The 18,611-nt window shown below is 40.3% G+C and overlaps 1 protein-coding gene across 1 annotated transcript in view; it reads right to left on the reverse strand.

Moving 5' to 3' along the window:
- SLC16A10 (solute carrier family 16 member 10) overlaps positions 1 to 18,611 on the reverse strand; it is a 135,469-nt gene that overhangs the window by 28,745 nt on the left and 88,113 nt on the right. The window contains exon 3 of the mRNA XM_060167210.1: positions 10,425 to 10,887. Within this exon, the coding sequence (XP_060023193.1) occupies positions 10,425 to 10,887 (463 nt within the window). The remainder of the gene's footprint in view (positions 1 to 10,424; positions 10,888 to 18,611) is intronic.

Raw genomic sequence — 18,611 nt, forward strand, 5'->3', positions numbered from 1 at the left:
AGTGAGAGGCCTGCGCACCGCGATGAAGAGTCGCCCCCGCTTGCCACAACTAGAGAAAGCCCTCGCACAGAAATGAAGACCCAACACAGCCAGAAATATAATTAATTAATTAATTTAAAAAAAAACAAAAGACCTGGTGAAATTTACACATTAACAAGACAGAAGGACAGAGAACGAACTAGTGGTTACCAGTGGGGAGAGGATGGGGGGAGGGGCAAAATAGAGGGTAGGACATGAAGAGGTGCAAACTATTATGTATAAAATAATTAAGCTACTAGGATATATTGTATAGCACAGAGAATATAGCCAATATCTTATAATAACTTTAAATGGAGTATAACCTATAAAAATACTGAATCACTATGCTGTACACCCGAGACTAATATAATATGGTAAATCAACTATACTTCATTTTAAAAAGAAGAAAAACATTACAGATATAGCTGGGGGAGAGGGGAAAAACAAGAGAGAAGGAACAGCTTTTCCAAGGCTTTTAGGGCCTTCTCAGGACACTTAATGATTTATCAGTGGCCTCAGAGAGTTTATATATAACTCTAAAATTCAAGCAATTTGCTTTTTTCCATTTTCCTCTAACAGTACTTATGTTATTAATCAAACATAAGATAGCTCTTGCTATAAATTTATACATTTGTCCATTTTTTTCTTCTGCTATGCTTAATGTTTATTATAGGAAACAAAACTGAACATAAAACTATGTATATTCCATGTTCTGCTTGTCACAGGCTGTGAAAAGCAATTCAGTTTTCTCATATTCACAACGTACTAAAGACCAAAAGAGGAGATGTGGGGTCTGGAGGAAAGGTTAGGTGGTATCCCATCATCCCCATTAGCCTGTTTCCTCAGGAGTCCTCTCCGTGGCTGCGCAGCATCCTCTGAGTGCCGGGATGGTCCAACCCTGCCTCTGTGCTTCGTTCTGAGAGAATAGAGGGAAACTTGCAAGGCAAAGAAAACTCTGGTCCAGGCCCAGTGTGGCTGACGGTAGGCAGCACTCCACCTCTGAGGTGATCCGATGAAGGAACAGCAGACTATTTTACGAAAAGAACATGAGACTTAGAGTCCGAGATCTATGTTCAAATCCCAGCTCTGAGCAAACTCAGTGAGTGACCTCGACTAAGCACAGCTTAACTTAGCAGAGTTGTTTCCTTAGCTCCAAGTATATAGTTATTTATTACACTTATTACACTCATTCTTATGATGGTTACCTGAGATTTTGTGGAGATGCCAGACACATGACAGATTCTTGACAAATGTTACCTGAATCCCCCTCTGAGGAAGCCACAAAAGAGATGAAAGCATGTCTGCTGTTCCTATTTGCATGGCTCAGCGCCCTGAGCTCTGGCTTGGGATAATATTCCTGCTGTCACCACAACATGGCCAGAGGTGACCTGGCCAGTGAGGTCTAACAGCTACATTCCAGTACTGAGCCATAGAGCATTTGGCATTAACCAAAGCCATAAAATATCTCCCAAGGTACTACATGTCCCATTTATCGGCTTATTTGCCTCAAATTTTCATTTCTAGCTTTAAAACACAACTTGTGGGGACTTCCCTGGTGGCGCAGTGGTTAAGAATCTGTCTGCCAATGCAGGGGACACGGGTTTCAGCCCTGGTCTGGGAGGATCCCACATGCGGTGGAGCAACTAAACCCACAACTACTGATCCTGTGCTCTGGAGCCCACGAGCCTCAACTACTGAGCCTGTGTGCCACAACTACTGAAGCCCACGTGTCTAGAGACTGCTCCATGATGAGAGAAGCCACTGCAATGAGAAGGCTGCACACCCCAATGAGGAGTAGCCCCCGCTCGCTGCAACTAAAGAAAGTCCATGCACAGCAACAAAGGCCCAGTGCAGCCAAAAATAAATAAATTTTTAAAAAATTAAGATAAATAAATTTTAAAAAAATTAAAAAATAAAATAAAACACAACTTGTTGGGACTTGCCTGGTGGCACAATGGTTAAGACTCTGTGCTCCCAATGCAGGGGGCCCAGGTTCAATCCCTCATCTGGGAACTAGATCCCATACGCAGGCCACAACTAAGAGCCCACATGCCACAAATAGTTGAGGCCGGCAAGCCGCAACTAAGGAGTCTACGTGCTGCAATTAAAACCCAATGCAACCAAATTAATAAATATTTTTAAAAATTAAAAAATAAAAACACAACTTGTTTGTTCCCAATTACAGCTGGACTTGGTGTCCACTTAAGTGCCCTGTCAGCAGGCAAATGATGGTGCCTTCAATCATAGTCTCAGAAAAGTGGGATCTTCCCTACCAGATCAGAGTTTCTTTTGAGAACAACTACTATCTGCCACAAAAATGACACACTTATAACTTACGGAGTTTTTTCAAAATGGGCTAATAAACATATATGTTGCAGATTTCAACGCATGAGTCAGTCGTCTTCTCTCCGATAGAGAACTATGTGGATCAGAGCTTAAAAACCAAAACTTGACTGCCATATGTTCTGGAGTCAAAGAACACAGGTGCAGCTTTTCAAGGCGAGTAGTGGTGGACAGATGTGAAAGCAATAAAAACTAAGTCATCATTCTCGTACTGAGGATGGAACACTGCCGCTGAGAAGAGTTGCATCATCGTTGTCATTTTGTAGGCATTTATCAGTCATCCGGCTGACGTGGCCCTGTGGTCAGTGCTCTACCAAAGCAATGCAGATTTGTGGTCAGGCTCTGGTCCTGCATCCTCATCCTGTTCTCACACACACCACCCAAGGCTCTGCGAGATTTTCAGCTGCTACACCGTAGAGAAGACACCAGTTGTCTGGATTTCCTTGTTAATGGGGATAGCCATTCACTCCGTCCTTACACTTACACAATAGTGACAGAGACACAGAAATTTCTTCCATTTATAAAGTTTCAATTTCAACATGCAGATAAAGCTATGGGTCAAAAGCAAAACACATCAACTCTTTTCCCCATCAACAGATGGCATTAGTGCTCCTTAGTCTTAGGTTTGCTGAATTTGAGCTTCTTGATTAAGTGTTGAATGGATATGAATACCATCATGTCCTATAGGTATAACATGTGAAACATCATTCTGGTATCAAAGTAGAGAATTTTAAAGATCAAAATGGAGAGAAAATGAATACTGCTTATATGGTGTCACTTTAGACTTATCCATAAGATAGTCATTCGACAAATACTTGAGCACTCACTGTACATTAGGCACCATGGTAGATGCTTGGGTTCATTCACTGAACAAGACAGAGAAGGACCCTCAGCCTCCTGAAGTTTACATTCTAGCAGAGGTATACACACAGAGAGCAAACAGTAATCATCACAAGTAAATTATGTAACATGTTAGAAGGTATGGGGACTTCCCTGGTGGTCCAGTGGTTAAGAATCCGCCTTCCAATGCAGGGGACGCGGGTTCGATCCCTGGTCGGGGAACTAAGATCCCACATGCTTTGGGGCAACTAAGTCCATGTGCTGCAACTACTGAGCGCATGCGCTCTGGAGCCCACCCACCACAACTAGAGAGAAGCCCTCAAGGTGCAACAAAGAGCCCACTAACTGCAAAGAAAGATCCCACATGCCACAACGAAGATCCCACATGCCGCAACTAAGACCCAACGCAGCCAAATAAATAAATAAATATATTCAAAAGAAAAAAAAAAAAAGAAGGTATGAAGCGCTATGGAAAAAGAAATAGCAGTGTGAGGGGGTTTGGGAGTATGTGGAGGGGAGAAGGAAGAAGGGGGTTTTAACCAGGTGGTCAGGGTGAGCCTCACTAAAAGCTGAATAGCAAAGAGAGCAGAGTGGCGAGAGCAGAGTGAATGACGGGGACCAGGCCTGATGAGATCAGAGATAGGAGGGGACAGACCATGGAGGACCTTGTAGGCCACTATAAGGACATTAGTCTTTACTCTCAGAGCAATGGGGAGCCACCCAAAGATTTTGAGCAGAGTGACTTGTGTGTTGAAAGAACACCTGTGGCTTCTGTGTAGAGGACAGACTACAGGGGGCAGGGAAGGATACATTTTGAAAGGAGAACCGCCAGGATTTCTGGCCTGGATCAGGAGTGTGGTATGAAAGAAACAGGAGGTTTGGGGACTGATGGAACTGCCACCTCCTGAGATAAGGATGGCTGAGGGCAGAGCAGGTTTTGGGGATGGGGGTAAAATCAGGATTTTAGGGCTGGACATATTAAATCTGAAACACCTAACAATCATCCCAGTGGAGATATTAAGTAAGCAGATGGCTATAAAAGTCCGGTGAAGAATTCAAAAGAGGCCTGAGCTAAAAATAAATTTTGAGCCACTGGCATATATATGATGTCTGAACACAGGAAATTAGATGAAACCATCATTTGGAATGAGTAGAGAAAAAGATCAAGGTGTAAGCCCTAGGACTGCTATTCAGGGTCAGGGTGAAAAATAAGGAACCAGAAAAGAAACTAAGAAGGAGTGATAGAGAGGTAGGAGGAAAAGAGCACGTTATGTTTCTGGAAGCTAATGAAGAAAAACTGGATAAGGAGGAGCCATAAAAACTTCAATCCTGGGCTTCCCTGGTGGCGCAGTGATTGAGAGTCCACCTGCTGATGCAGGGGACACAGGTTTGTGCCCCGGTCCGGGAAGATCCCACGTGCCGCGGAGCGGCTGGGCCCGTGAGCCATAGCCGCTGAGCCTTTGCGTCCAGAGCCTGTGCTCCGCAACGGGAGAGGCCACCACAGTGAGAGGCCCGCGTACCGCAAAAAAAAAAAAAAAAAAAAAAACTTCAATCCTGGGTTTCCCTGGTGGCGCAGTGGTTAAGAATCCGCCTGCCAATGCAGGAGACACGGGTTCGAGCTCTGGTCCAGGAAGATCCCACGTGCCGCAGAGCAACAAAGCCCCACGCCGTAACTACTGAGCCTGTGCTCTAGAGCCCACAAGCCACAACTACTGAAAGCCCACACGCCTCTAGAGCTCGTGCTCCGCAATAAGAGAAGCCACCGCAGTGAGAAGCCCGCGCACCACAACGAAGAGTAGCCCCCGCTAGCTGCAACTAGAGAAAGCCCGTGCACAGCAATGAAGACCCAATGCAGCCAAAAATAAAATAAACGAATGAATAAATAGATAAATTTATTTTAAAAAAACACTTCAATCCAAGCAACCGACAAGGGATTATCTCCAAAATATATAAACAGCTCATGCAGCTCAATATCAAAAAAACAAACAACCCAATCAAAAAATGAGCAGATCTAAATAGTCATTTCTCCAAAGAAGACATACAGATGGCCAAGAGGCACATGAAAAGCTGCTCAACATCATTAATTACTAGAGAAATGCAAATCAAAACTACAATGAGGTATCACCCCACACGAGTCAGAATGGCCATCACCATTATGGCCAGCATCACAATAAACGCTGGAGCGGGTGTGGAGAAAAGGGAACCCTCCTACACCGTTGGTGGGACTGTAACTGGTACAGCCACTACAGAGAACAGTATGCAGTTTCCTTAAAAAACTGAAAACAGAGCTACCATATGATCCAGCAATCCCACTCCTGTGCATATATCTAGAGAAAATCATAATTGAAAAGATACATGTACCCTCAATGTTCACTGCAGCACTATTTACAATAGCCAGGACATGGACGCAATCTAAATGTCCATCAACAGAGGAATGGATAAAGAAGATATGGTACATATATATAATGGAATATTACTCAGCCATAAAAAAGAATGAAATAATGCCATTTGCAGCAACATGGATGGACCTAGAGATTGTCATACTGAGTGAAGTTAAGTCAGACACAGAAAGACAAATATCATGAGATATCGCTTATATGCGGAATTTTTTAAAATGGTACAAATGAACCTATTTACAAAACAGAAATAGAGTCGCAGATGTAGAAAACAAACTTATGGTTACCAAAGGGAAGGGTGGAGGGATAAACTGAGAGATTGGGATTGACATATACACACCACTATATATAAAATAGATAACTAATGAGAACCTACTGTATAGCACAGGGAACTCTACTCAATACTCTGTAATGACCTATATGGGAAAAGAATCTGAAAAAGAGTAGATTAAAAAAAAGGAGTAGATATATGTATTATAATGTATAACTGATTCATTTTGCTGTATAGCAGAAACTAACACGACATTGTAAATCAGCTATACTCCAATTAAAAAAAAAAAACTTAATCCAGAAAACCAAAACAATTCTCAAGCAAAATGGGCAATTCACAACAACTAAAGCAGCTGTTACTGGGAATGGCTATTTAGAAAGTTATGTCTCACCTAAATTGATGTATAAGATTTGTACACTTACTCTATTTCTTTAATTTTGTATCTATGAGATGATGGATGTTTACTAAACTTGCTGTGATAATCATTTCATGATGTATATAAGTCAAATCATTATGCTATACACCTTAAACTTACACAGTGCTGTATGTCAACTGTATCTCAATAACAGTAGAAGAAAAAAAAGATCCATACCCTTACAGTAGAGATTACAAGTGGGTAGGCCTAAAAGAGATCACTGACCCCTTCCATGAAGCAATACGATTCTTCGTGTTTCAAAGTTAACTGCTAAAAGAAAATTTCCAACCTTGCTCGGAGAAAAAGAATGCCACAAAGCATACATATTTTCTCTCAAATCATCATGTATAATGTAATAAATAAGTAAAGATCTTAGGATCTTTAACATAACCATGAGAGCGCTTCACTGTATTTCAGAATCCTCAAAGGAGGCCTAGATAGATAAATTAGTTCCCTAGCTAATTAAGGATCCAGTTTCAACAAGTCTCAGGCTTAAGGACCAACTCCAATCCTATGAAACTTGTACTAACCACTTTTCCAAAGGGACACTTTCTCCTTTGACTCTTCCACAGCCCCACTAAAATCAGCAATTCACAATCATGTTGTCTGAAATTTAAATAACTCTTATTTTTATACCAGAACTGAACAGATGCTTTACAGACATTTTCTCTCATCCTACAACAACTCTGCAAAATTGGGTCTATCCCTATTTTATAGATGTAGAAACTGATGCTTAGAGTGTGTTACCCAAGGTTACACAACTAGTAGGGGACAAAACCAGCATTTAAACCCAGATCTCTTTTACTTCAGAGCCTTTACTTTACTTCAGAGCCTTTACCCACTATGCAGTACTACCTCTTGCATGAAAGTATAACACTAATAATTACCAGCTGCTGTGTCTTGTGACCCTGGGCAAGTTTCTAAACTTCTCAGTGCCTCATTCTTCTCATCCATGAAATGAGGATAATACATTATAGGTACTGCATTGTGGTGAAGATTATATAAGATAATGTATGTAAAAGTCCTTTATAAACTATAATTGTTTATATTATTACATGTACTAGATTTTATGCTCCTTCAGAACAGGTTCTTATGCCTTACATGCATATTCCCTTCAACACCCAGTAAAGGGTTTAACATGAATTGAACATCTACTAGTCTTTGGAAAAATTTGAGACACCTTTTCCCCCTCTAAGGAGGAAAGTAAGTGGTGTCCCATTGCATGAAGCCTGGGATTAAGTATCCGTAATCCAAACCTTAAATTACAACACAGTGACAAACTCAGTGTACCCATCAAACATGAGATTTAAACAGCCTCCATGACATTTAACTGTCTGGTGTTTCCTTTCCAACGTGGCTTTAGTGCCGTAACAGTTCAAAAGGGGGAAAATCCCAAATGAAAATATCAACACATTTTGTAAGAAAACGTGCCCGGAAGGAGGGAGAGCAGAATAAGGCCTGATTTGTTATCCGAGTTAACAGAGACCCATTGTTTTGTGTACTATCTGAATTACAGCCTCCTGACGACAGCAGTAACTATAACACCGTCTAACTCATTACTCACTGTGAAATTTCATTTACTTTAAGAAAAAGACCAATAACATATTTATTAACTTTCCTTACGCATACTCACATCCCCCTCAGTAAGATGGACATATCTAGCAGTATATCCAGGGACGGGAGCCAATATGCCCCAGGCTAAGACTGTGCTAGATTTGCTACCAAGTAAGCACAGCGGAAGGGAACCAGCCCCTGCTCTGCTGATATGTGATTCTTGGGAAGCCACTTAACATCTCTGTTAATGATGGATCTGTTTTCCACTCTGTAAAACATGAGCTAATATTATTTTGCCTACCTCACAAGTTTACTGTGAAGGTCAACTGAAATAATAATATATGTGAAATTAATTTACAAATTATATTACCAGAAATAGCTAGATAATCACCTACCACTTGTCCTTTAGTAAATGTCACATACTAGCAAAGCTGACGTACAGATTTTCTGAGTGTGTTCACCTTATAGTAACAAAGAGAATTTTTAAAAAAATCTACTCGGACTTCCTTGGTGGTCCCAGTGGTTAAGACTCCGCACTTCCACTGCAGGGGGCGCAGATTCGATCCCTGGTCTGGGAACTAAGATCCCACATGCTGTGCAGTGTAGCCAAAAAATTAAATTAAAAAAATGAAAAGAACTATAAAATAAGAAAATAAAAATCTACTTGGGAATTCCCTGGGGGTCCAGTGGTTAGGACTCCAGGCTTTCACTGCCAGGGGCCTGCGTTCAATCCCTGGTTGGGGAACTAAGATCCCGCAAGCCTCAGAGCGTGGCCAAAAAAAAAAACAACACAGCAGGCATTTAAAAAAATAAATAAATAAATAATCTACTCATCTCTGAGAAGGACACAACAAACACTTTCTTATCTACAGAGCTATGGAAGAGGTAACTGGTAAAGCTGATCTTTCCACAATGGATCTATATATTTTTTAAAAAAATATCTTCAAATGGTTCAGCTATGCCTTCCTAAAAGTGTGAAAATGGATTATCAGATCAAGATGTAGCCAGAGACTTCATATGTGACAAGCATCACATACTAGGTCATTTTACCTAGTACCTCAGTCTCTGCAAAATGCCATGTGGCTCAGAGTACTAAAAACTAGTCCTCTCCTTGTCTCCCCACTGGTCATCCCAGCTGCTTCCTCAATACCTCTGGCAAAAAGAAAATAAGGAGAATTGAGAATTCAAAATTATCTTAGATACAGGACATGCCTACCACCCCTCTTTGGGTTTCCTTGACCTAATTCCTTTCTGAACTAAGCACAGGAACCCACAAAAGACTGATGATGTAGTGTACTGGCTGACCCCCTGACCCCAGTAATTCTCTGAACTGTACTGCCAACTTGCACCAGAACTTTAACTAAAGAAAAATTGCACAGATGTCCAAAAGTAGACTGAAAGCTAGAAAGGCTTCAAGTCACACACACAGTATACACACAAAAGAAAAACTTATCCCACTACCATTTTTGTTGATCATTTATCAACTATGTTGAACTGTATATACATTTTCAGTCATAACAGTAAGAAAAAAGGAAGAAACGTAATAATAAGCACCTTTTTTTTTTTTTACGGTACGCGGGCCTCTCACTGTTGTGGCCTCTCCCATTGTGAAGCACAGGCTCCAGACGCGCAGGCTCAGTGGCCATGCCTCACGGGCCCAGCTGCTTCACGGCATGTAGGATCTTCCCGGACTGGGTCACAAACCCGTGTCCCCTGCATCAGCAGGCAGACTCTCAACCACTGTGCCACCAGGGAAGCCCAATAATAAGCACTTTTGAGGAAATTCTGCCAGGGGCAAATACTTTAGACACTGCTTACTCTTATTTCATTATAAAGAGGCCAAAATTTGCCTTTGCAATATAAACAAACAATATAAAGTGCTTGAGGCTGCACTTGCCTTCTGAGATGCCCACACTCTGTGGAATGTGTTTCTCTCTAAATAAATCCATTTCTTACCTATCAAACAAAAATAATAATAATGATGATAATAAAGTGCTTGAGCGCTTGAAATCCTAATTTCCTGTGAAACCCTTGCTCTCTCCCATCATTTGGAACTTGCTAACATTTCTCAAATAATCCTCTGAGTAGAATTTCCATTTTCTCAGAAGTGTCCCACAAGTAGACAAAATGTTTCTTTGTGTCAAGGCCGTTGGCTTTTACTATTTACTTAATTTTTGTACCCTTCTGTTGAAAAATAATTTATTGATGTTGACAAAATCATTGTACCATCTTTGTCCCTGATTATGATTTATAAGCCACTTGAAGGAAAAGTGACCTATCAAATTTTTTGTACTGATGACATTTGTTCCAACATTTTAGTCTTTTTTTTTTAAAGAACTTGTTTTTGTTTGTGTAGGTTTGGCGATTTCTAAAAATACCAAAGCACACCACGAAACATATTATCTGTTTAATGATAGATGATGTGATGACCTCATCTTAGGAGACCTTGAATTTCAAGAGTCCCTGAATTACAAACAAGATAATTATTTAAGGCCAACTTCAACCTGATCTCTATTGCTCTTCTAAGAAGTTTTTGTGTATGAAATAATAATATCCATTACCAGCAAAGCCAGAGAAGCATACTTACCAAGTGAACATAAGGCACAAAGTATCCAAAAAGTGCAAGTGGTATTCCAACTGCCCACACTGCATATGCTGTCACCTTGAAGATGGCAAAATTGAAAATTTTTTTTGGAGGACTGAACTTTCTCCTGGAAAAGAGGGAGAATCTGTTGCCTCCTTTGGTTCCACTGTCTTTATCTTTGGCACTGGAAGCAAGAGGTCGGTAAGTAAAGCCAGCCAGAAAGAGAACAAACATGAAGATGCAGAGGACCCTCAGGGTATAAAAGAGGCCCACGCTGTCAGTCAGTACCCTTAAAAGGAAAGGCAGCAAAATTGTGAAGATACTGCTGCCGGCGGTGACAATGCCATTCACCAGTCCAAGGCGCTTCTTGAAATAGTGTCCCAAAATGACCAGTGAAGGCTGGTAGGCAAAGGAGCAGCCACAGGCAAATATGATTCCATAGGTCAGGTACAGAGGCTCGATGGAGCTGTGTAAAGACGAAAAAGATGGAAAGCAGCTTTCATTATTTTTATCATGTGCTTGGTAGAATAAAACCTTATTTTAAAACTGGGTTTCAGTTAATCAAAATATTTTCTACAAATAAAAATCAACCAAAAACAGAGGTGAAAAACTTAATAAGTTAAGAATACAACACTGAAATATTTTAATTTAATGTGAACGGATAATAAAAAATGCCTTGAGTATGTGAAAAAATGACCGTTAAGGTCATCAGTGATTTGATTCCTCCTTCTCTTTCTATGGATTTCAGGCAAACCATGCAGCACTGGGTAAAAACTGTTGTGTTCTCCGCAACTCAGAAATAAAGGACAGTGCCAGGAAGGGCCTCAGTAAAACTGACAATGATTAAAATTAAAAATTAAAAAAAAAACTAGTCGTGATAAAAGTTTTTAAAAAGTATAATTTAACTATGAAAGCTCACTTTTTTAATGGAGTTTTCCCAGGCACTTACTAAGCAATCTACTCAAAGAAAAGGCTGCATCTGATATTTTCTCCACAAGGTTATGTCACAAAGGTTTGCACAGGGGAGCAGTTCTGTTGCATTTTGCTGGCCTAAGGGCTGCAGACCAACCTTCGCCCTGTACTGCACTGTTCTTGGTATTGTGCAAGATAAGGAGAAATCATATTCTGATTGCAGGAATACTAAATGAAGTGTGTTCACTAGTGATCCCAGTTTGTAAGCTTTAGGGCCGTGTATGTCTCAAAAAAATAATAAAGGATTAAGAATTCTTTATTTTAACCAAATAACTTAATTATACACTTCTTATGAAAGTAAATGAACACAGGGAATTCCCTGACGGCCCAGTGGTTACGACTCCTCATTCTCACTGCCGAGAGGGCCTGAGTTCGATCTCTGGTCAGGGAGCTAAGATCCCACAAGTCTCACGGTGGGGGAAAAAAAAAAGAAAAATAAAAAGAGAGGGCTGAAGCAAGAGGAGGCTGCAGATGGAAGAAAGTAAAACAACAAAACAAAACAGTAAAGGAACATACAGCATCACATTCTTTGAAACATTTAAGGTAACGAGTGAAAGAAAACTAAAGTTTTTTTTCTTTTGAAAAGTTCAATTCAAAAGGCTGTTTATCAGTAGTAAAGGCAAGCTATTTATTAGAAACTAAGATAGATAAAGTTGGTTAATAATTAAATTTTGGACAATAATTCTAGCCTAGCAATATGCTGAGGTAATCACAAGGAATTCTAGAATCTGATAAAATTAAGGCAGGTTGTCAATCCTCTCTCCCTGAGATGCCCTTTCCCCCTCTATTAATCCACAGTTAGAACCATCTTCAAATCAGGCTCAAGAGCCACTCCCAGACTCTCCCAGATTAACCCTACCTCACTCTGATCACTCTTTACTGAAACTCCACTCTTTATTCAATAAACATATATTTAACAGCTACTATGCTCCAGATACTTGGTGAAAAGAATATTTAAAATGTGGTTATGCCCTATTTCCAGTCTGCTTAGTGAAACAAGACATCTACGCCAGATAATAAGAATACAGAACAAAATATAAATAATACTTCACTCATTCTGCATCAGTTTCTCCACATAAGTAGTTTTCCAGGTAACTACAACTTACTTCTTAAGGTGCTAATTTATTTTTATTTAACAATTTTAAAGGAAAAATCTAAATCTAAATACATTTCTCTGCCTTCTTCAAAGTGTATATTAAAAATAGTATTGACAGCAAAGTATCATCATGAACACCAGTATCTACACAATCATACCACATTATTATAAAGCTGTCAGTTGGAAAACCAGAGAGCCACTGACATAAATCACAGACATTCTTTTGCACAACATTTAAACAGAGAGTGCTGGGTAAGATTAACTTTGTATCTCTCCCACAGAGTAAAGTACATAAGCTTTGTGATGGCATTTTCACTGCTGCTGGAACCTTTTTTACTTCTAAATTTTCACCTTAGTAACAGGTGGTTCAAACTATTGAAGTATGACAACTGAATAAGTACAGTGTAAATCAGTAAGATATCAAAAATGTGTGGAAAAAGGATTCAAAGAAGAGACACTGATGCAACCTGGGGGTGCTAGAGAAGGCTTTCCTAAAAAGGCAGAACTTGAACTAGAGGAAAAGAGGGTTGGTCCACTGTTTGACACTTGGAATTTACACTACATCTCCCCCTTGCGCCTGTGTATTGTTCTGAAAGTCTGGCAGCTTTTGATCGGTGGGGGGTTAAATAATGAAACTGAATAGAAAACATGACAACATTACATACAGTAAGGTAAAGATGGCTTCAAGACATTTTTTTTTAGTTAGGGGTGGGGATGGGGGAGGGAAAGAGAAAGAACGAACTAGGTCACAATGTAAAATACATTTCATAATTTTTATTTCTCAGCGGTCAAAAATATTTGAGAAACACTGCTTGCTGTAAGCAAGTTTGTGTATATGTGTTTTGTCTACCAAATTAGGTAATAAGTTACATGGATTTTCTATCTCTTAGTTTCTCTCTCCACCAAAGCCTGAGTGTTAACACTTCAGCAAGCGCTAAGAATACTGACAATGGGTACCTGGAAGCTTCCAGACCAAGTGGGTATCTGACAAGGTGGTTATCACGCAATGCTGTATTACTGATAAAGAAGAACTAAAAGTAAATGATCTCACAGAGCTATCTAAGCAGAATCTTATTCCAAACAAAACTGGGTTTTGTTTCTTTAAAAAAAAACTTTAGAAGAAGAAAAAAAAACAAAACACAAAGGCATTTTAAAGGTAGAATATTTATTTTCTAACAAAAAATTAAAATAATTGTTTAGGGACTTCCCTGGCGGCACGGTGGTTGAGACTCCGCCTGCCAATGCAGGGGACACAGGTTCATGCCCTGGTCCAGGAAGATCCCACATGCCGCGGAGCAACTAAGCCTGTGCGCCACAACTACTGAGCCCACGTGCCACAACTACTAAAGCCTGCGCTCTAGAGCCCATGCTCCACAACAAGAGAAGCCACAGCAATGAGAAGCCCACGCACCGCAACAGAGTAGCCCCCGCTCGCCACAACTAGAGACACCCCACGCACAGAAACGAAGACCCAACGCAGCCAAAAATAAATAAATAAATAATTGTTTAGAAGCCAAATAAAATGGCTAAGTTAGGTGAAAGAAAGAGGCTCACTCTAGAGTTCAGAAAGGGGTATATATGGGGAGAATGGGGGTAAAATTAGCAAACAAAGGATTCTGTTGATTAAATCCTAAATATTTAAAAATAAACATGGCGGGAATTCCCTGGCGGTCCAGTGGTTAGGATGCCATGCTTCCACTGTAGTGGGCCTGGGTTTGATCTATGGTTGGGGAACTAAGATCCTATACGTTGCGTGGTGCAACCAAAATAAATAAACAAATAAATAAAGATTACAGGAACAAAAAAATAAAATAAAAATAAAAATAGGGCTTCCCTGGTGGCGCAGTGGTTGAGAGTCCGCCTGCCAATGCAGGGGACACGGGTTCGTGCCCCGGTCCGGGAATATCCCACATTCCGCAGAGCGGCTGGGCCCGTGAGCCATGGCCGGGGTGCCCGTGCATCCGGAGCCTGTGTTCCGCAGTGGGAGAGGCCTCAACAGTGAGAGGCCCGTGTACTGCAAAAAAAAAAAAAAAACAGGGTAGGGGCTTCCCTGTTGGCACAGTGGTTAGGAATCCACCTGCCAATGCAGCAGACACAGGTTCGGGCCCCGGGCCAGGAAGATCCCACATGCCAAGGAGCAACTAAGCCCATGTGCCACAACTACTGAGCCTGCGCTCTAGAGCCCGTGAGCCATAACTACTGAGCCCATGTGTCACAACTATTGAAGCCCACGTGCCTGGAGCCCACGCTCCGCGACAAGAGAAGCCACTGCAATGAGAAGCCCACACACTGCAACGAGGAGTAGCCCCCACTCGCCAAAACTAGAGAAAACCCACAAGCAACAACGAAAACCCAAGCAGCCAAAAATAAAATAAATTAAAAAAAAATAAAGATGGCAAGCAACATTAAGTTTGATTTTTTTTTTCTAATAACCACAATAATGCTTTTCAACTAGAGCACGAAGATAGCTAGGGAAGAGAAAGGCAAAGGATGAAAATTAACTACTAAAGTAGAGACAGGATGAAAATCATCTTAAGGTTTTTCTTGTTAATCACCTCCTGTTAGCCAGACCTACCTATTAAACCAGTGTTTCACTAACTGGGGATTATTTGGACAATGAAAGGGTATTTACAGGCAGAACTGGAGCTGGAGGTAGAGGTGCTTCTATGGTAATGTGCCCACCAGCTCTTTGCAGTTAGTTCCTCTGCAGTGCACAACAGCTTTTAACAGACACAGGGAAAAGAGTGTTGATAGGAAGTTTTATTTTAAGCTGCATTTGACCACTTCATTTTGTCATGATCTTTTTAAATTTCAGCATTGTTCTTTTTTTAAAAAGAGTCCCAGGCAGGATAAACCCAAGGAGAAACACGCCAAGACACATAGTAATCAAGCTGACAAAAATTAAAGACAAAGAAAAATTATTGAAAGCAACAAGGGAAAAACGACAAATAACATACAAGGGAACTCCCAGAAGGTTAACAGCTGATTTCTCAGCGGAAACTCTACAAGCCAGAAGGTAGTGGCATGATTATTTAAAGTAATGATATAAGGGAAGAACCTACTACCAAGATTACTCTACCTAGAAAGGATGTCATTCAGATTCGATGGAGAAATCAAAAGCTTTACAGACAAGCAAAAGCTAAGAAAATTCAGCACCACCAAACCAGCTCTACAACAAATGCTAAAGGAACTTCTCTAAGTGGGAAACACAAGAGAAGAAAAGAACCTACAAAAACAAACCCATAACAATGAAGAAAATGGTAATATGGGCTTCCCTGGTGGCACAGTGGTTGAGAGTCTGCCTGCCGATGCAGGGGACACGGGTTCATGCCCTGGTCTGGGAGGATCCCACATGCCGCGGAGTGGCTAGGCCCGTAAGCCATGGCAGCTGAGCCTGCGTATCCGGAGCCTGCGCGTCCGGAGCCTGTGTGTCCGGAGCCTGTGCTCCGCAACGAGAGAGGCCACAGCAGTGAGAGGCCCGCGTACCGCAAAAAAACAAAAACAAACAAAAGAAAATGGTAATAGGAACATACATATCAATAATTACCTTAAATGTGAATGGATTAAATGCTCCAACCAAACGACACAAGCTCACTGAATGGATACAAAAACAAGACCCATATATATGCTGTCTACAAGAGACCTACTTCAAACCTAGGGACAAATCTAGACTGAAAGTGAGGGGACAGAAAAAGATATTCAGTGCAAACGGAAATCAAAAGAAAGCTGCAGTAGCAATACTCATATCAGACAAAATAGACTTTAAAATAAAGAATGTTACAAGAGACAAGGAAGGACACTACATAATGATCAAGGGATCTATCCAAGAAGAAGATATAACAATTGTAAATATTTATGCACCCAACGTAGGAGCACCTCAATACATAAGGCAACTGCTAACAGATGTAAAAGAGGAAATCGACAGTAACACAAAATAGTTGGGGACTTTAACACCTCATATACACCAATGGACAGATCATCCAAAATGAAAATAAATAAGGAAACAGAAGCTTTAAATGACACAACAGACCAGATAGATTTAACTGATATTTATAGGACACTCCATCCAAAAACAGCAGATTACACTTTCTTCTTAAGTGTGCACAGAACATTCTCCAGGCTAGATCACATCTTGGGTCACAAATCAAGCCTCAGTAAATTTAAGAAAACTGAAATCATATCAAGCATCTTTTCTGACCACAACACTATGAGATTAGAAATAAATTACAGGGAAAAAAATGTAAAAAACACAAACACATGGAGCCTAAACAATACGTTACTAAATAACCAAGAGATCACAGAAGAAATCAAAGAGGAAATCAAAAAATACCTAGAGACAAATGACAATGAAAACACGATGATCCAAAACCTATGGGATGCAGCAAAAGCAGTTCTAAGAGGGAAGTTTATAGCAATACAAGCCTAACTCAAGAAACAATAAAAACCTCAAATAAACAATCTAACCTTATACGTAAAACAACTAGAGGAAGAGCAAACAAAACCCAAAGTTAGTAGAAGGAAAGAAATCATAAAGATCAGAGCAGAAATAAATGAAATAGAAACAAAGAAAACAACAGCAAAGATCAATAAAACAAAAAGCTGGTTCTTTGAGAAGATAAACAAAACTGATGAACCTTTAGCCAGACTCATCAAGAAAAAGAGGGAGAGGACTCAAATCAATAAAATTAGAAATGAAATAGAAGTTACAACAGACACTGCAGAAATACAAAGCATCCTAAGAGACTGCTACAAGCAACTCTATGCCAATAAAATGGACAACCTGGAAGAAATGGACAAATTCTTAGAAAGGTTAAAACTTCCAAGACTGAACCAGGAAGAAACAGAAGATATGAACAGACCACTCACAAGTAAGGAAATTGAAACTGTGATTAAAAATCTTCCAACAGGGCTTCCCTGGTGGCACAGTGGTTGACAGTTCACCTGCAGATGCAGGGGACACGGGTTCCTGCCCCGGTCCAGGAAGATCCCACATCCCACGGAGCAGCTGGGCCCGTGAGCCATGGCCGCTGACTCTGCGCATCCGGAGCCTGTGCTCCGCAACAGGAGAGGCCACAACAGTGAGAGGCCCACATACCGCAAAAGAAAAAAAAATCTTCCAACAAACAAAACTGCAGGACCAGATGGCTTCACCAGTGAATTCTATCAAACATTTAGAGAAGAGCTAACACCTATCCTTCTCAAACTCTTCCAAAATATTGCAGAGGAAGGAACGCTCCCAAACTCATTCTATGAGGCCACCATCACCCTGATACCAAAACCAGACAGAGATACTACAAAAAAAGAAAATTACAGACTAATATCACTAATGAATACAGACGCAACAATCCTCAACAAAATCGTAGCAAACAGAATCCAACAACACATTAAAAGGATCATACACCTTGATCAAGTGGGATTTATCCCAGGGATACAAGGATTCTGCAATATACGCAAATCAATGTGATACACCATATTACCAAACTGAAGAATAAAAACCATATGATCATCTCAATAGATGCAAAAAAAGCTTTTGACAAAATTCAACACCCATTTATGATAAAAACTCTCCAGAAAGTGGGCACACAGGGAAACTACCTCAACATAATAAAGGCCATATATGATAAACCCATAGCAAACATCATTCTCAATGGTGAAAAACTGAAAGCATTTTCTCTAAGATCAGGAACAAGACAAGGATGTCCAGTCTCGCCCCTATTATTCAACATAGTTTTGGAAGTCCTAGCCATGGCAATCAGAGAAGAAAAAGAAATAAAAGGAATACAAATTGGAAAAGAAGAAGTAAAACAGTCACTGTTTACAGATGACATGATACTATACGTAGAGAATCCTAAATATGCCACCAGAAAACGACTAGAGCTAATCAATGAATCTCGTAGAATAGCGGGATACAAAATTAATGCATAGAAATCTCTTGCATTCCTATACACTAATGATGAAAAATCTGAAAGAGAAATTAAGGAAACACTCCCATTTACCACTGCAACAAAAAGAATAAAATACCTAGGAATAAACCTACCTAGGGAGACAAAAGACCAGTACTCAGAAAACTATAAGACACTGATGAAAGAAATTAAAGATGATACAAACAGATGAAGAGATAT

This window comes from Lagenorhynchus albirostris, chromosome 12 (genome assembly GCF_949774975.1).
Source record: "Lagenorhynchus albirostris chromosome 12, mLagAlb1.1, whole genome shotgun sequence".
Taxonomy (NCBI): Eukaryota; Metazoa; Chordata; class Mammalia; order Artiodactyla; family Delphinidae; genus Lagenorhynchus; species Lagenorhynchus albirostris.